The 20,106-nt window shown below is 44.7% G+C and overlaps 1 protein-coding gene across 2 annotated transcripts in view; it reads right to left on the bottom strand.

Moving 5' to 3' along the window:
- Positions 1-2,139: 2,139 nt before the first annotated feature.
- Positions 2,140-20,106, bottom strand: part of KPNA6 (karyopherin subunit alpha 6) — a 400,095-nt gene continuing 382,128 nt past the window's right edge. For both annotated transcript variants that reach the window (XM_069223331.1, XM_069223332.1), the window contains one exon: positions 2,140-3,502. In XM_069223331.1, coding sequence (XP_069079432.1) covers positions 3,312-3,502 — 191 coding nt within the window. In that variant the 3' untranslated portion in view covers positions 2,140-3,311. The remainder of the gene's footprint in view (positions 3,503-20,106) is intronic.

Below are 20,106 nucleotides of genomic sequence, written 5' to 3'. Positions count from 1 at the left end.
AAAAGTTGTCATCAGTATAGTGAGAACCACCATCATCATCTCAACCCTGGTGTCTGTTGTTTAGGTCAGAGCCAAAAATATAATGGTCTGTTGGCGCGCCCACCCTGGTAAGGGCACTAGGTCAGAATCCAGCTGTATAATGACCCGTTGCACTATTGCAATTTCATTGCGCAATGTAAGTTGAGATTGGGCTGAAGTTTGCTTGGTGTCAGACATCCAAATCAGCACCAGATCATCAATGAGGAAGGGTCTCCACATAACATGTCTTGGAGCAGAGGGGGCGCCTGTACTGGAGTCAGTATGGGGCCTTCAGCAGGTTGCAAAGGTCAAACAGCTTTGAGGATGGATTCGCAGGCGGTAACCCTGTGGTTCCATGGAGCCAGAAGTCGCATCAGAGAGAGCAGTAAAAAGTCTGCAGCATGACCTTCTTGAAGGTTCAATCTTCTGCGGTGTTGATAATGGCCTGGGAAAGTTTGGGTGCGACCAGCTACGACATCATGATACCATTGCATCTTCTCTTTGGATACAGTGGGGTGGAAAGGGGTTGAGTTCCACTTTTTCTTATTTGTGTTTGGACCTTCTAAGGTATTAAGACACACTATCTTGGCATTAAGACAGTTAATTTATTCAATTTTCTAGGAGAATCCACAAAGAGGTAGGCGTTAGCCTACATGCACAGTCTAGCTCTTTACCATCAAAGCACATTCCATGACAGAAGGAAGAAAGGGACTTACTGAAGAACACTGACCATTAAATCGACCTCTCACCCGAACAGCCTTAGATGCAAGATAGAATCCACAGCCTCGAATAGGAGAGGGAGTGCCAATTATGTGAGGGCCACAACTTCTTATGTTAGATGAATTAGAGCTTTGCTTCTCTGTAGTGGATCACCTTCGGTTGCATTAGGGTGCATTTGTGACACAAATTTGAGCAGTGTCCAGAGCCCAAAGACCAGAGACACACCTCTTGTGGGTCCATGACCGACATCCGCTTTCTCGAACACCCATGGAAGCAAGGTGTGCAAAATAGAATTAAGCTTGGACCAGGCAGGCCATTCGAGCATTGACAAAAAATGAGACCTGGAAGGCTAGAGTAAGGCCTTGAACACCCGCACTTCACTGACTCAACTTCTGTCAGTATACATCTAAAGCCCTGCACCCAACTGTTTTGATGGTGCAGGCATAAGACCATACTGAAATGGACACTATTGCCAGTGGGAGCAGGCCATAACTCGAAGGCAACTGCTGCTCTGACACACAACACACAATGACCTAGTTGTTGAGCAGAAGTAACTGGTCTCTCACACAAAAGTCTGAACAGTCATGGCCGACCTTGTGTTATAGACAAAAAACACACCAAGACACTCCTCACTAGAAGACATGAACGTTAGAAAGAAATATGTATGAAAGGCACCTAATTGCAACATCAGATGTAGAAATCAAAACTTCAGATTACACATTCAGTCGAATCCTTATTGATTTATCAATCTCTATGTATACCACCACATTTCTCTTCTTCATTTCTAATCTTTTTCATTTGCTTTAGACCCTCTAAATTTGTAAATACTCTGTAACTAATATACATATGTGCGGAACTACAGAAAATCCCACCCCCAACACTTAAATCAAGTATATATATATTACCATTTCTTCGTGGAGGTGTAGGCCCTGTAGGACAGTACTAGACAGTAGGAAAACTGACTGTTGTAAAGAATGGTGAGAGTAACACAAATAGGCTCATTCGGAACAGCCCTTCATTTCTTCATTAAGAATTCTTGGTAACGTGAGACAGAAACCTAATTGCTGGTTACTAAGGACAGATTTAAATCCTCAATAAGAAAGGAAGCCATATTTTGCCTGCCACGAAGAGACCTCCTTATCTTGTGTAGGACTAAATGAGTGAAGAATAGCAGTGGTTACCAGAGCCTCCGCCTAAAAACCCTTCTCAAAACACTTAAAGCTGTGGTTACTCGACTCCCCTCTCAATGGAAAGTAATATTAATTCAATCAAAGTACTCTTGCACTTTTACCTATAACATTTTGCTACCTGAGGAGGGAAAACAATTCAAAAGAACTACCCTAAAATCTAGCTTGGGTCCAACCCTCTCCCCTACACTTTAAGCACTGAAGACAAAGGAAATTAAACAGCTGAATACCAGTTTATTTCTTGTAAACAGAGATTACCTCCTCCTCTCGGAGGAGGACTGTAGGTAACGTCAGTAGCAGTACAACACTGTCTGCATTTGAAAGGAGTGTCATCTCTAGCAACTAACCCAACACGCCTCATTCACAACCAATAAGCAATGTTTCCTGCAATAAACCTGGCCCTGCCATTCCTCTTCTGCCACTTCCTTCCCAAGCAGAAACAATACAGTTTTTACTTAGCACCCTCTTACAATACCAATGTTGGCTTTCATGTAAAAGCAGCATTGCTGGATGCGGGAAGAGGGACGAAAGAGGGTAGGGCAAGGGGCACAGTCATAGGCATTTTAGGATAAATCCTCCTGCAATGTTGCCAACTATGCAGCCAATCTATTTCCTTTAGTTTTTAGCAAGATTTTTCATTTTTTCTTTTTTGTCACTTTGTCGTTTTGTTTGAAATACGAATATCAGTTCAGCAAAAAGAAAATGTTTTTTTTTTTTTTAAATTGAAAAATAAGGTAAGGGGGAACTTGGGTGGAGGTTCCCTCTCCTTCCATTCCTCAAAGGCAAAAAAAGACACCCCCTGTATTCAACCATAATCCATTTGTATATCACGGTGCAGGGTCCATCACACAAGGGTGTAAGGTGTTATTGTTTGGCAGTCACATTTCCCTAGTGACTCTGAGCCTAACCGTAGTGCAGATTTGAGTCATCAGACATTAAACAGAATTTCACTGACAAAAAAGCCAAGTGTGCAAAACAAAAAATATATATCTATGGGTTAAGAGGGAAATCCTGGGCTGGACAGTACCCTGAGTGGTTAAACTCAGGCCTCCTTTTGTCTTCATGGGCTTGAAGTACACGGGCAGCAGTAGGATCAAGAACAAATCTTCATTTGGAAGTGGCACCAGATACTTCCCTCTACCATAACTCTTGCGGCAGCCCTCGCAAAATGAAAATAGACCGAATGATGGTCTGGTATCGAGGAGGCATCTTTTTTCACACAAAAAAGCAAATCTTTACTGTCACTCCTTTTTGGTGGAGAATAACGTTTTTTTAAAGGTTTAGAGACATCTGTTGTCTTTTATTGGGGGAGAACACTGTCTGCTCCCACTTCTATGTGGACTGATGGGAGGCAGTAAATCCAGGGTCCGAGCTCACAGGTTGATGCTACAGCTGGAAACCCTCCATAGGGGCTTCGGCGGCCGGCTGGAATCTGTACTGCTGTTGTGTTTCATCCACTGTGGGAGCAATCTGGGGATCCTCCTCTTCTACCCCAAAGTAATGTTCAATCAGGTCAAACGCTTTCTGGTAAATCTCCTGGTTTTCGTGGCTCTGAAGGAACTCTATTTTATCCAGACCTTTAAAGATAAGACAGGAAACAGGAGGATTACATTATGGAAGAAAAGAGACAGCAGCAACAAGGGTCGGTGCACCACACCTGGAAAAAAAACCCTCTTTTCGCACAGCCATTTGACTAAACATTAAGCCACTGTTTTAAGACTTAGAAGTTACAATAAATACCAGTGATTAAAGGACAGCTCCATCAGTGGACAATGTGCTGTTTAGCTCAATACGAGACAACCATCTGTGTAATCTTTGTTGATTGTCCATGATCGGAAAGAACTAGATAAGGGGCCAGCTTTAGCTATTCTGAAGACTGAAGTTGTCTGCTATTGACAATGCCCTACCAAGTGTTATGTGGATATCAGAGGAGCTAAATCAACTACTGCATTTGTCCCTATATCCCAATTTCAGATCCACCTTCTGATCCAGTTATTAGGAATATGGGAGGCTGTCCTGCTTTTTGTTTAGAATTGAAGTCCAGAATACACATAATCTCCCTCCAAAATTATTTCAAATTATGCACATGTAGAAAACATGACAGTGGAAATGAGCATAAGGTACACTTCTAAAGTACAAATACAATTTGAATGTCTACTTGCAAGTCTCCTCCAGCATTTTTAGGGCCAGAGAATACCAGGCTCTCAAAGGTTTGGAAGGCAAAGAAAAATATATTACTGGTGTAGGAAAATGCCATCTCTTTAGCATAGTTACTCCCACTTTTTGCCTGATGTCAGTATGTTTAGACTGTAGTTCACTGGGATCCTGTTAACCAGGACCCCAGTGACTGTGCTCTCTCCTCTAAATATGGTTGCTTGCACATTTTCTACACCCACAATTGACATACTGGTGAACCTATGTAACTCCCTAGTAAATGGTACCTGGGGTCCCCTATGGGCTGCAGCATGTATTGTGCCACCCATGGGTGCCCATGCAAACTGTGTCTGCAGGCCTGCCATTGCAGCCTGCGTGAAGTGGTTCATGCACCTTTTCACCACCAAACCTGGTCACTGCACTTAGACACTATAAGTCACCCACCTGGCAGGCCCTTCAGCCCAAGGGCAGGGCACATGTCCCCAAGAGTGAGGGTACCCTTGCATGAGCAGAGTGCCCCTATAGAACCCAGGCCATTTTCTGGACTCTAAGTGCGGGGAAGCCATCTTAAGGTATGTAGTGGACACTGGTCAACACGAGTGGTCCAACTACATAATGGCTTCTCCAAATCTAGGCATGTTTGGTATCAAATATGTTGGAATTATGCAACTACACCGAGTTCAGTGCTAGTTGCATGATACCATGTACTCTGGGGGCTCCTTAAATGATCCCCTAGCTCTGCCTGTGCAGCCATATGGGGTCTAGCCCGCGCTGCTGCTGACCCCAGACACTGTTCTGCCCTCCTGCTGGTGAGCCTGGCTCAGGCTGGAGAGGCAGAACAAAGGATTTCCTGCAAGGGAGAGGTCTGACCACCTCCCCTGTGTATTAGGTGTCTAAGGGCTACAGTGGGATGGCCTCCAGGCACCACCAGACTGCTTTGAAGGGCACATTTGGTGCCCACGTTGCATAGTCCAGTTTGCACCTGTTCAGTAACCCTCGGTTCCTGCTCTGGTGCGAAACTACACAAAGGACAGGGGACTGACCGTCCCCTTGTCCAGCTCCTCCCCTAGGGAGGTGGGCAGAGCTCTGCCTGCTGGGCACTTGATTCTGCCATCTTGGAAACAAGACCGGCAGAGGTCCCTGGCTAGGCAAGGTAGATGATGTCCTTGACCCCCCCCCCCCTGATATGTGGGTCTGTTCAGAGAGTGACCAACCTCCTTTTAGAGTTACTTAAGGGCTCCCCCTTAAGTAACTCATATTCGGGAGGGTCCTCATATTCGTCCAGCAAGACTCTCCAAGGAACTCTGCAAGACATCTTCTGCTCCTGGCCTCTGGAACAGCTACTTTGGAACTGAACATGTCTGCTCCTGGTGAGAAGGCCCCCACTGCAACATTGTTTCTCCAAGTTCCTGCAAAAATTCTGCAACATACAAGGTGGTACATCCAAGTGCTCGTAGAGGGTCACAAGGACTCTATTTGCACCTAGAGGCATGAAGGAATCTCCCTTAGAGTGAAGGAGTCACTCCACTGCAACCGCAGGCACCTCCAGACAATGCCGACCAGCTGGTGGGGTCTGTAGTTCCACTAACACCGAAAGGCTCTGCTTCACAAGTGGCGAGTCTGTGGCTTCCTTTGGGTCCTGCTTGTCTTCTGACCAACTTGGGAGACTGTGGGCCCCTGCCACTGGACTGGAACCCCTGTGCACCGCAACCGTTCAACTTGCCAAGGCTTGCTGACTCCAGCACACTGCAACTCGAAGATCAGCCCCAGTTCTGCAACGTGGGACTTCTGTTTTGTTGTGCTGGTGAGGCCGCCTTGTAACACCCTGTGTCTTTCGCCTGTGGGTCACTCGTGGGGGCTCATTCGACTTCTGCTGGCCCTCCTATGTGCTGAGGGCCAGTCCTGACTTCTCCTCCTGGGTAGTCACCTGGACCTTGCTGGTCCCCAAAATTTTGCAAACACTTCTTCAGTTCCTGTTTGCATTTGCCAGTGCTTGTTGGTGACCTGGCTGGTACCTGACCCTCCTGCAATCCGGCAACCTTCCAGGGACAGCTCGTAGGCGACTCCTGGGATCTTCTGCAGCTTCTGGACCCCGCAGTTGGACTTCTTCCACCAACCTGCAGGAACTTCACCTCCAGGAGCGTGGGCATTGCCATCTACACCACCTGGGCACCTCCAAGGGACTCTGTCCCCTTCCTCTGCAGGTCCTCCACGTCCTGAATCTGTCCCTAAGTTCCACTGGCCTGGTCCACGGGTCCTGACAGCATTAGGACAATTGAGGCTTCCACTGACTTCAGTGAGAGTCACTTCTCCCACCTGCATCTGTGATCCTGGTGTAGGTACCCTGTCTTTTGGGCATCCTGGGGTAGGGACACTCTCCATCCTTCCTCTTGTCTGCTGGTTTTCTTGGGGTCCACTGGGAATGGTTCTGAATTCCTCAAACTCCTCCCACTACTCTCTGTGTCAGACTACGGGACGGCTGGGTGAGTAACTTTAACTGTAACTGGGCAAGTAACCTTGCACTTGATCGCTGGGGACACTTACTATAGTTACCTCTGATGTTTCCATGTGCCCCTAGCTAACTACCACACTTACCTCACTATTTCACATTCCACTTCTTTTAGTATATGGTTTGGCCCTTCTATTTTTATGCTATTTCTGGTGGTTATTTTGTGTACATATTGTGTCCAAGGGGAGATATACCAATGCTAGTCTAGCGGTAGTGCTGTAATAAAGTATCCTTTATGTTTGCAACATTTGTGTGGTTCTTTCTTGTGAGTGAGTTACTGTCTGACTACTGTGATATTGCAAGTGCTTTAAATTCCTCCTGGATAAGCTTCAGCTGCTCGCCTCAGCTACCCACTGGAGAGTTTTTGCTATCTAAACACCTATTTATTATCACTAGGGGTTGTCTGGACTTAGTATAGGGTGCCACACAATAGGTGTACACCACAAACAGAGCCAGCCTCCTACAACTGGTAAGCCTTAAAAATCAGATGTATTTTGTTAACACTTAACCATTATCCCTCTATTGTTAGGTATTTAAAAAATCAATGTTTCAAAATACATATAAGTGAAATGAAGAGTAGTAGAGGGAAGGAGTAGTGTGTCCGGGAGAGTAAATACGGAATCAAAGTTGGGGTGGACACTACACTATCAGAGGATTTAGTGATGGTGGAGAATGCCATGTATTTTAGTTGACGTAATGTGTGTGAGACAGCAGACAAAGGATACTTAAAGCTTGTGGCCATGTCTGTTCAGATTTTGCAGCCAATGTCCATTCTTCAAGGTAGCTTAGAGACTTCTATAATATTGATATGGTTCGGCCACCTTCTCAATGATGCTGCGGTTAAGTCATCCATTAAGAATGCATGTGTGGGCATCAGGCTTGCAGTGGGGTCTAAGTGAGTGATTTTGCTTCCTATCCTGTGAGCCAGACTTCTAAAATTCCACCAATGGATCATCCAGCTTGCCACCTCTGTAGAGCAATTATTATTAATGGGTTAAGGAGCTTGATAACTGGTCCATGAATTTGTATATTCTGCTTCAAAATAAAAAGGAACATATGTTTTATTGAGTGAACACACCACAGTGTGATGTTCCTTGGAGATGTTGGCACAATAATGGTTAAGGCTTTGGCAGGTGAAAGGCAAATGTTCGAATGTAACATTATCACAACTGTAGAGCTAGCAAGTGCTGGATGCAAGCAGACCTGCTGAGCAGCATCTGTCTGTAGACAAGAGCAATCAGTGAAGAATGAAGACAGTGTCTTGGTTACAGAGGAGGCTTTTGAAAATTTAGCAGCTCTCCCTAAGTTTTGTGTTGATTCTTGTCAGGCAAGAATAGGTTTTAGAATTGAGCCAATATTCTACTATAGCCAAACTGCTTTGGGTTGCAGGGTAACTTTTAATGTAGTTATATACGTCAGGTAATCTAGGTAGGTGCTCAAGTGATGGTTGCTTCACTAGACCTGGGTTGTAGTCAGAGTTTGGAAAAAAATAAAAAGATTTGGCCCCGAACGCTTCTCAGACGCTATGTTAAGAAGAATCACTGCCACAGGAACTATTTATGGACAGATGTTTAGTCTTAGCAAGTGAAAATGGCATTTCCACTTGTATGCCTTTTATAATTAGATTAATGTGGACGTGACAGCAGGGGCTGGATGGGCCTTGTATACTTTGGAGTAATTCAACTTCTTTGATGCGGCAGTTTACAATCCTTTAGCCAATTTTAGAGTAGCATACTTTGTCAATGTTTTAACCTTGTGTTCCCTCTTTCATCCAAGATCGAGAAGTCTCATCTGGCACACACATGCATTTAAAGTCGGATAGCTGGAAATTAATGTGAGGGTTAAAAGACCCACTGGCAGCTGAAAGACATTTTGCTTTCTTGGCCTGCAAGGTGTTGCTTACATGGCGATCGGACAGATAGACAGGAGGACAAACGTACACTTGAAAATCCTAATGAAATGCATTCTGTTTCTTAAATGTAAAAAAAAAAAAAAAAAAAAGAAAAGAAATATACTATCTAGGCATGAAGGCAGTTAATTTGGTAATTTTTTAAGAAGACTCAACAAAGAGGTAGGTGTTAGCCTATATGTACAGTCCAGCTCCTTACATTCCAAGCACATCCCATGACAGAAGGAAGAAAAAGTTACGTATCCGTAGAATTGGTTTTGCATTATAGGAATTTTCAGTGTAGTCAAACGCTTAAATATTTCTCTGATGCTAACATGGACCCCACACAGCATCTTTCTGAAATGTCATTCCTCCATGGACAGTACATTGTAGAATGTCTATATCTATGACTTTATGGAAAATTATAGAAAATGGAAAGCTACCTGGGATGTCATTTTCTTCCCTAATGTCCTTGCTTTCATAGACGGTCTAAAATGATTTGAGTTGTAACTAAATGGTTACTTACCGGGATGTCATTTTCTTCCCTAATGTCCTTGCTTTCATAGACGGTCTAAAATGATTTGAGTTGTAACTAAATGGTTACTTACCAGTAGGAGTAGTTTTGCAGCCTGAAGAGTTTTCTGGATTCACATGCTGTGCATCATTCCTCCATCTAGTGGTTGGGTCCGGAATTGTCTTTCTTTTTTTGGGGGGTCATCGACCTTTGGTCCGTCCCCTGTATGACATCAGATAGCGCCCTGGAAATTCTAGCCATCTTTGGATTCTTTCTTTTTCTTTTTTTTTCTTCTATGTACATTAGACCTTTTCCCCACCTGTTTGCCCTGTTCTTATTTCCGGGGAGGTGGGTGGGTCGCATGTGAATCCAGAAGACTCTTCAGGCTGCAAACCTACTCCTACTGGCAAGTAAGCATTCAGTTTTGCAGCATGAATCTTTTTCTCGATTCATGTGCTGTGCATCAGATTATGTAGAGGTTTTCTCCTTTATTTAGGTTGAAATGATGAGCTTGCAAACAGTTGTTGCAGTACTTTCTACCCACTTGGGCTTCTATAGGCATTTGAATGTCCACACAATGTTTCATGAATGTATGTGGGGATGCCTATGTCACTGCTGCGCATATAGTGTCTATAGGTACGTTTGCCATGAAATCTAGTGTTTCGCTCTTTTTCTTTGTTGAGTGTGCTTTTGGGCAGTGCAGCAGTTGTTTGCCAGCAGCTGCGTGGCATGTTTGGATTGTTTTCACGATCCATCATGTGATAGTTCCCTTTGTGGCGGGAGAGCCTTTACTTGATTTGGCATATGAGACAAAAAGTTTGTTTCCTTTGTGTAGCCACTAGGTCTCCTCCAAGTAATATATTAGTGCCCTTCTAACGTCCAGTGTATTTAGTCTTCTTTTCAGGTGTGTTTGTAGGTTCTTAAAGAAGATTAGCAACTGAATTGCTTGGTTGACATGGAATTGCTCACCACTTTAGGTAGGAATTGGTAGTTCGTCCTGAGAGCAACCTTGTTCTTGTGGATTCGCATGTATGGTTCCTGTATTGTTAACAACTTATTTTGCTCACTCTTTGTAGCAATGTGATAGCCATGAGGAAGGCAGTCTTTAGTGTGGTAAACTGGAGTTCAGCTTTGTGCATTGGTTCAAATGGTTTTGTCATACGTTGTGTTAACACTGTGCTCCACATCGGGGCTGGTGCCCTTCTTGGAGGGGCGATTCGTTTGGATCCTTCCAGAAACCTTTTTATAACAGGTGTTGTGAAGAAAAGTTTACATAATGCTCTTCTGGTGTTGGCTACCAAGTGTGCTTTGAGAGAAGATTAGTTAATGCCGCTGTCTAGCAAGTGTGTGAGATAGGTTATTACAGTTTCCTGCATTGCTTCTAGGGTATTATTTGCTGTACACCATAGGAGGTATATCTTCCATTTTGATGCATAGTATCTTCTTCTTGTTGATTTTCTAGCTCCCTTTAGTATGTTCATGGTTCTGGGTGGTAGATTTAAGACACCAAATTCTATGTATTCAGGTGCCATGCTGCAGGGTTGAGTGTTGCTGGTTCAGGGTGGAGTACTTGCCCCTTCTGCATTGTGATTAAGTCCTGTTCCGCTTTGATATTTATCATCTGTCCCTTGCACAGCTCAAGTAAGTTTGAATACCATGTTTGTCTGGCCCACTGAGGGACTATGAGGATGAGGTTTGTCCCTGGCGTCATAGCGATCTCTATTTATTAGGGTAATCAGCGGAAAGGCGTAGGCAAAGCTCCCTGACCAGTTTAGTGACAGGGCATCCCTTCTGACTGGTCGTGTGGTGAACCTGGAGGTGAAGTGCTGGCATTTTCTGTTTTCTGCTAATGCGAACAAGTCGATTGTTGGTGTGCTCCAAATCCTGAAGATTTTTTCTAGGCTTGTTTGCTTTATCTACCATTCATGTGTTCAGCTTTCCTGTCTGCTCAGTCTGTCTACCTCTATGTTGTCCTTCCCTGGTAGGTGGACTGTCTGTATGTTGGTCACCTGCGTTATCGCCCAATTCCACATTTCCTGGGCTAGCTTGCTTGGATTAACTACTTTGTACCCCCTTGTTTGTTCACATAGAACATTGTTGTTGTATTGTCTGTTTGGATTAGTACGGTCTTTCCTGATACTTGTGTTTGACATGCTTTCAGGGCCATTAACACTGTTTTCAGCTCTAGGAAATTGATTTGTTTTATCACGAGTCTTGTTCCATTGGCCCCTGATTCTTAATTTGCCCATGTGTGCTTCCCATTCATTGTGGGACACATCTGTTGTGATGGTCACTGAGGGAGTTGCTCTCTTGAAAGGTCTTCCCCAAGTTATGTTTGATGCCTACCATTCTGTCTCCTTCTGTATTTTCTCTGTTACAGCCAATAAAGCCTTTCCCAAATCCCGGTGGTTTGTGATCAGCTGTTGGTCAGCCATTCCGGGAATGATCACATCTGGAGTCGTTTGGGGTATGAGGGGAATGCATGATGCAATCATGCCCATCAACTTGAGGATTGTCCTGCAGCAATAGCTGCCTTGATCTTGTTCTTCCCTGATGTTGGTAGTGTGTGGTGTTGGTGCCCATGTAAATTATGATTTCCTTAGATGATAGAGATGGAAGAGAAGCCTTGAGTGATAACTGCACTGCCTTCAGTTTAAGAAGACTTATGTTTTATGTTTTCTTGTTTGTTCATAGACCTTGAATTGTGTGATGAACCATGAATGCCTTCCATCCTGACAGAGGGACAACCGAGGTCTAGATCCAGCTGTTGCAGCATTTCCAAGTGTAAAATGGGCCTTGAGCCTGCCAGGGAGCGGTTTTTTAGAAAGCTGATGACAAAAAAAGATACATGCGACTATCCTTTTGGTAATAGATTGTTTAGAAGTAGCCATACCTTGCCTAATCTGGCCATAGTTCAAGAACAATTGTTTTGTCTTTCTACTACCCTTAGTCGGAACTAAATAAAATCTAACACCCTCCAAAGATCTAGATAGTAAAGAGTCCTCTATCCTGGTGCAAACGGATTTGAGAAGAAAGCATAAAGAGTAATTGATGTGGAAATCAGAAACCACTTTAGGTAATAAGGAAGAATGAGTCATCAACACTACCCTACTGGCATGTAATATAGTAAAAGGGTTTTACTGGTGATACAGCTGTTAACTCGCTAACCCTTCCAGCGGATGTAATTGCTACAAAAAAGGTTATTTTCCATGAATGATGTTGAAAGGTTGCTTTGTGTATTCGTTCAAAAGGCAGACTCATTAGTTTTGCTATCAAGTTAACTTCTAATGGAAGTGGTGGTCTTTTTATTGGAGGAAAAACTGCTGAGACATTCCAGATAATCTTTAACTACTGGGATTTTAAAGAAAGACATTTGCTGTGGAGATGCAGATTCTACAAGCAATTATATGTGCTGGAACAGTAGTTTCCAGTACAATTTGGAACTTTTTTTATCAAGTCTTCCTGAGAGGCAATCTGATTCTAGACACTGTTTTAGCACCAGATGCAGAATCTTTTTAATTGTAATGCTTAACAGAGTGTTGTGGAAGAAGTTCTGTTTTTTTCTTTTTTTGTATATCCATACAGTCAGTTGGTAAATGTAAAAGTCCCTATAGTCTAAGTTCGGCAGCTATGCAGCCAAATTCAATGACTGAAGGCTCATATGTTGGATTTGGCACTCACATCTGGTCAAAAGATGCAGTCTGCACAGCTATCATTATGCTACAATAGGGACAGCTGAAGTAAGTCATCATACCATAGTTGTCTAGGCCATCTGGCACTGTTATAATCGTATTTATTTTTACCTTTGTTTTAGATCTATACAGTTTTACTGTCACTGTTGATAAGAGTGGGATAAGCAGAAAGGTGTAGACAACTATTACTATCACCATTGATACGAGTCGGATCAGCAAAGAGGCATAGACAAATAGTGTTGATTAACTCATCAAAAGGGCAGTGATTACAGAATGCAGATGTGGTGCCCCACATTTTTTTGTTTGGACCTGCGACAAACAGATCTAAAGTTGGAGTGCCACACTTTATGAAAAAGTCCTTTATTACTTTGTCATTTATTACCCATTTGTGTTTCTTTGTTATGTAACTGAGGAAATCCACCTCTTGACACTATCTCTGGGATGTAAATCACAGAGTGATAGAACTATGGCCTAAGCTCCATGCCACATGATATGAGCCTGCAAGGACAGCGGGCTTGATCTTCCTCCTATCTGTTTGCTGGTAAAGTGCATGGTGGTGAATTTGTCCATGTGAAGGAAAATGTTACTTAACCTGTATTCAACCGTTCGTGGCATATAGTGCTGCAGATTCATGTGCTGTGCATACTCCTGCCATCTAGTGTTGATCCCGGATGTGTGCAAGTTGTTTTTCTTCAAAGAAGACTTTTGAGTCACAAGGTACTGTGACTCCTTCTCTTGACAATAATGCCCATGATCACGGACTCTACTTTTAGACTGTTTTCCAGCATGGCGGGTGAGGATAGAATGTGAAGCAAAATGATATAAGGAGATGCCCATGCAGAAGAGGAAAATGAGAAAGTAAGAGACTGCAACAGGCACCATTGTCCAGGGAGGAGGGTGGGCACATGTGAATCTAGCGCACTACATGCCACAAACAGGTGCTTACAGGGTAAGTTACATTTTACGTTCGAGGCTTTTGTGGCTGTAGATACATATGCTGTGCATACAATGTAAAACAGTCCTCCCAAAAAGCAGTGGCGAGCTTGTGGGTGTTCCAGTAGATTGAAAGAGTGTACAAAGAACTGCCTGACCAACATTAGCTTGTTGGCGGGCTAGGGCACCCACACAGTAATGTTTTGAGAAAGTGTGCGATGTGGACCAGATAGATTCTTTGCATATGTGTGCTCTAGGGATGCTCTCCAGGGAGGCCATAGAGGCTCCTTTATGATAAGTAGACAGTGCTCTACAATGAGTGGGTAGAGAAATCTTTGCTTTAGCATAGCATGTTTGGATGCATTTAACTATTCTTCTGACAATGCCCAACCTGAATAGAGCCTTCCCATTGTGGGGTTCGGAGAAATCAATAAAAAGTTGTTGTGTCTTTCTAAATGGTGTGGTTCTATCAACGTAGTACATGATGGCTCATTTTACATCCAAATGATGGAAAGAAGGTTCCACAACTGAATCAAGTTGTGGGGGAAAAAAAAACTAAAGGTCCATGAACTGATTAAGATGGAAGTGAGACACTACCTTAGGGAGGAATCTGGGTTTGGTGCGGAGTACAAACCAACCCCTCTGTACTTGGAAAAAAGGTTCTTCCAGTGTCAACGCCTGAAGCCCACTAACATGGCTCAGTGAGGTGATAGCAACTAGAAATGCTACCTTCCAAGAGAGGAACTGAAAGGGGCAGGTGTGGAGGGGCTCAAATGGAAGACCTGAGTCTTGGGAGTACAATATTGAGATTCCACGAGGGTACCAGTGGGACCTGAGGAGGAATGACTCTTTGGGACCCTCCATGAAAGTGTTAACGGCAAGTATCCAGAAGAGAGAAATGTGTTGTCTATTCTGAAGGTAGGCAGCCTCAGCGGCTAGATGTAAAAGGTTTACCAAGAAATCTGCAAAGTAAGCAACAGAAAATGTCTTGTGCTGTGGCTTTTCGTGGGACAATTCCTTTTAAATGACAGTAGCAGACAAATCTCTTCCACTTGGCCACGTAGCTGGCATGGGTGGTAGGTCTGTGCGCTTCCTTGAGAATGCTCATGCATTCAGGTAAAAGATTGAAGTATCTAGATCCAATGACTTCAGGAGCCAGACTGCAAGGTTGAGGGACCTGGGTGTCTGATTTCTCTATGGTTCTGTGCTAGAATGTCTGGTTTATTGGGGAGACCCTTGTGCGGAACCAGAGAGAGTATGAGCAGAGTCGTGAGCAGGACTGGTGGGCCCATGTGGGTGTCACCAGTATGGTCAGTCAAAAAAGCTTTATTCAATTTCATTTATGAAAATCATAAAAGCGTAATATAAAACACATAAAATCATTGACAGATAAAATCCCAAAATACATAAAATATGTTGCAAGCCTCAAATACAAAAATTGGTTACAAATCAGAAAATACTACTGAGCATCAGAGACAGAGTTAGAGACTTAACTTCTTCCTGCAATTGATCACAGTCCATAAGAAGCGTGACATAACATTGCAAATAAAAATAGATGGCAAAGTTAGTAAAAACAGAAATGCAGGCAGACATTGAACAAAATTTGTAAGACTTCAGCAACGGTGTAATTAGTTGCCTCCTCTGGACTTTATAAAACTTGCAAAAAATACAAACAAAAAAGACAAACAAATATGCCTAGTGCTTTGACCTGACACGTTTTTGCAAGGGCAATTGGATAAAGACATCGACCAGTCATTCATGTAGGGTAAAGCTAGTAATAGTTAGTCTATTCTGAACAGAGTTAACACAAACCTGTGTCTATCATTATGTACAGTCACCAGTATGAGCATGAGGGACCATCTGCAGAAGTCTCCAAACCACAAACAGAAGAGGGAGAGGAGGAAAAGCATAGGCAAATATCCCTTGCCAGTATTGCAACTGGACTGTGGGTGTGGGAAGCTGGAGGCGAAGAGTGGGCATTTGGTATTTTCTGCTGTAGAAACCGGGTCAATCTGAGAGAATTCCTATATGTGAAAGTAACGGAGGAGGACTTGTGAGTGGAGTTCCCCACTTGTGTTCTTGTTGCTGCATCCTGCTGAGGAGGTCGGAAAAATCATTGTCTAACCCAAGAAGGTACTCTGCTAACAAATATATTTTGTTACGGAGAGCCCAATATGAAATTACAGTTGTGGAGAGCATGTCCTCCCTTGTTCCTAAAGTTAATACATGGCTGTCATATTGTCCATCTGGACAAGAACAACCTAGCCTATCAAATGAGGTAGGAAAGCATCCAGTGATAGGTGAACTGCTAGGAGTTCCAGGTTGTTTATGTGACAGCTGTGGTACTTGGTCTCCCACTGACCCTGTACAATCAGATCCTATAAGTGTGCTCCCCACCACTGTTGCGCTAAACATTTTTGCAACAGATGCATGAGAAGCTTGGCATGAGGTTCTATGGCAATGCAGGAGGTCATCACTGAATTGGTTGAAACAAGGGAAGCAGTGCATTAAAAGACTAAATCCTAGCAGGATTTTCACAGGCTATGCCTACCTCAGAGTTGAGTATAGCCCCTAGGCAGGGCTGGATCTGTAGGGTTTGGAGGTGGGATTTTGTAGCTTTGATCAGGTGTTTTTCCTTGAGTTGATCTGGTCCTGCATGTAGGAAGCTGGCCTGGTGTGTGGTGAGCACCTATGGTGCCACCACCTTATACCAGGCCCAGGTATTCCCTATTAGTGAGGTATAGACAGTGTCTAGGAAGCCAGGGCTCTGAAGAGGTAGCGGTGGATGAGCAGCCAAGACTTATTCAGGAAACATGCAAAACATGCAAAGCTTATGCAATAACACTGTATTCAGACTGCACTTACACACATAAAAGAACCACACAGTGTTACTAAAATAAAAGTACTTTAGTTTAGAAACACAAATACAAAAATACTGTATAGGCAGTACTCTACTAGCAGGTGGCTAAACACACTACTATATACACATTAGAAGTCAGGAACTGGCATAGAAAGCAATTAAAAAACAGTGAAATAACAGAAAATAATAAAGACCATGGGGGGGAGACCAAACCATAAACTAAGTAAGTGAAATGCGAAAGTCAGTCCCCCGCCCAAGGAAGTGGAGTCTGTAGAGGGGAGCTGGAGGAACTAGGAACCCCAAAAGGTAAGTAACCGGGTGCTCTCTAGCAACCAGGAGAGAAGAGGTAAGTACCTGTTTTTACCCCAAACCCACAGGTAAACTTTGTAAAAGGACTGTGCAAGACCCAAGCAAGACTGCAAGAAACAGAAGATGGATCCTGACAGAAGAGGACCTGCAAATGAAGGGGACCAAGTCCAGTTCGAGTTGGAGTGTCCGGTTGGGGCAGGAGCTACTACATTCCCTTCTGGAGATGCAGGACAAGGACGCCGGTGTAGACAAGGAGTCGTCTATGAAGCCCAGAAGCAGGAGAAGAGTTCCAGGTGTGATGCAGTTGATGTCCCACATCGGAAGAAGAGTTGCAGTCAGTCAGTGGTATAAAAAAACACCAACAATCCTTGGCAAAAGCAAGAGTCGCAGATGAAGAGTTGCAGAGCTGCTGGGGACCAGCAAGGCCCAGGGGGACTCAACCCACGGAGGGGAGTCCAAGGTGACCCTCAGCAGTGAGGAGAGTCAGAAGATGAGGGGGCAGTCCCCGCAGGCATCTCACAGGCAGCAGACACAGGAGTCGCAGTGAGGCCCACTCAGCACACCTGGAGAGGAGTCCCACGTAACTGCAGCAACAGTCAGGAAACTGTGCTTTGCAGAAAGGAGTGCTGTGGACCAGGGCTACACGGAGCCTGAAGATCCTTTGGAGGAGGAAAAAACAAGCCTTGGTAGCTGCAAGAGTAACAGTGCACAGGGGGTACTGTCCTGCAAGGAAAGGCAAGGGCTTACAGTCTCCCAAGTTGGGAAGCTGGTAGAGAGGACCAAGGGGACCACTACAGACCACTACCTGTGATGCAGGATCCATGCTGCTCCAGAGGAGAGGAGAGGAGATCCACGCAGTCGGTCGTCATTGCAGTTGGTGCCTGCGGATGCATGGGAGTGACTCCTTCACTTCAAGGGAGATTCCTTCTTACTTCTTGTGCAGGCTGAAGACTGGTCGTCCTCAGAGGATGCACAGACGGGGAAATTTTGCCGAGCCGAGGAATACCGCAGCGAGAGGAACACATGTCCGAACCAGACGACAGAGAGAAAATAATCTAACAAAGGATTGGATGCCCGTGCACAGTATCACCATGAGGAGTCACTCGACTGTGACTCAAAAAGATTCTTCGAACATAAACAACTTAAAACACTCCAAACCCAAAACTAGATGGCAGATTTATGCAAAGCATGTGTATCTACAGCCACACATGCCATCAAACATAATATTACTAGTATAGAATGGCAAGAACATATAACTTGCCTTTATTCCGCGAATAGTCAAATTGCTTGTAATTGTATCACAGAGTCCCTAAATGGGGTACCAGCTGATGTGTACCCCTTTTTGCCTCCCACTAGACAGAAGTGGTGCTCCATTTGCAAAGCAGCTAGGAACAAGGGGGCAAGCGGTGCAGACCAATTACCTATTAGCAGCATAAAATTTGATTTGGATCGCTGGGCAACCTATTTAATGGTGCTTTTCCGTTACTGCTTTTGTACTGCAGTGGTCCCTAGTTCATAGAGTGGTAGGATTATTCTGCCGCACATAAAAAGAGCCCTTTAAATCTACGGTGGTGTAGGAAGCTGGCTTGGTGTGTGGAGGGTACCCAAGGTACTTACACCTTATACCAGGTCCAGGTATCCCCACTTAGTGAAGTATAGGCAGTGTCTAGAAGCCAGGCTCTCTAGAGGTAGCTGTGGATGAGCAGCCAAGGCTTATCTAGAAGACATGCAAAGCTCATGCAATACCACTGTAGACACACAGCACTTACACACATAAAGAAAACACAGTTGTACAAAAATAAAGGTACTTTATTTTTGGAACAAATCACCACAAAATACTAACGAGGTAACCCACCCTCAGGAGGTAAGTATTCTACTAAATATATACACTAGTAATCAGAAATAGGCATAGAAAAGGTTAGAAAACAGTGCAAATAGCAATAACCAATAGTGACCCTAGGGGGAGCCCAAACCATATACTAACAAATTAAATGCGAACAAGGTACCCCCACCTAGGTCAGTAAAATGAATAGAGGGGAGCTGGGAGTACTAGAAAACCACAGAGGTAAGTAACACAGTATCCCCCTCCCCCAGGAGGAAAATAAGAATAAGAAGACACCCAGGGAAGACTGCAAGAAAACCAGTGGTGGATTACTGAAGAAAGACCACCTGTGGAGAGAGGGGACCAAGTCCAGGAGTCACAGTGGAGTCCTGGAGGAGTAGGAGGTACAACCCACCCAGCTGTGGATGCAGGAGTTGGTCGATGGGAATGAAGAACAGGTCAGCAATGCAGCCCTGGAGCCAGAGAAGAATTCCTGATGGATGCAGATGAAGTCGCACGCTTGAAGGAAGATTGCAGACGGGTGTCGGTTCAGGAATTCCACCAGCAAGCCTTGGCAAAGGCAAACTCACATTTAGTGGAAAAGAGGTGCTGCTGGGGACCAACAAGGCACAGGAGGACTCAACCCAGGAGGGGGAGTCACAGGGGACCCTCAGGGATGCAGAGAGACCAGAGGAGAAGAGGCAGCACTCACAGGAGTCTTGGATGAGATGCAAACAAGCCTTGGTAGCTGCAAGAGATGCAGTGCACAGGGGTACTGTCCGGCATGGGAAGGCAAAGGCTTACCTCCACCAAAGTTGGACAGCTGGCAGAGAGGACCAAGAGGACTACTACTCTCATCACCACCCGTGACGCAGGATCCACGCAGCTCAGAAGGAGAGGGGATCCATGCAGCCGGTCGTCACTTGTTGTAGCTGCTGCGGTTACAGGGGAGTGACTCCTTCACTCCAAGGGAGATTCCTTCTTCTTGTGCAGGCTGAGGAGTTGCAGTCTTCTGAGAATGCACGGCAAGGGAAATGTTGCAAAGCTGACAGGAGCCCTGGAAACAATGTTGCTGAAGAGTCCTTTCTTCTTGGAAGCAACTTGTCGGGTCCAGTTCCGGAGGGCAGGAGTCGAAGCAGAGGTTGCAGAGGAGTCCTGCTGGAATCTAGCAGGCCGAATCTGATGACTCACCCAAGAGAGAGACCCTAAATAGCCCGGAAAAGGGGATTGATCACCTAACCAGGTGAGCTCCTATCAGGAGGAGGCTCTAACATCAACTGCCTGGCCTGGCCACTCAGATGCTCCCAGAGTTCCCTGGCAGGAGCTCTGGGCACCACCCCTGGGGTGATGATGGACAGGGGATTGGTCACTGCCTTTTCCATTGTCCAGTTTTGCGCCAGAGCAGGGACTGGGAGTCCCTGAACTGATGTGGACTGGTTTATGCACGGAGGACACCAAATGTGCCTTTCAAAGCTAACCAGTGGCTTGTAGAGGCTACCC

Source organism: Pleurodeles waltl, chromosome 3_1 (genome assembly GCF_031143425.1).
Source record: "Pleurodeles waltl isolate 20211129_DDA chromosome 3_1, aPleWal1.hap1.20221129, whole genome shotgun sequence".
NCBI lineage: Eukaryota > Metazoa > Chordata > Amphibia > Caudata > Salamandridae > Pleurodeles > Pleurodeles waltl.
Note: the sequence above shows the minus strand (reverse complement) of the source record. Positions and strands in the feature narration are given on the sequence as shown.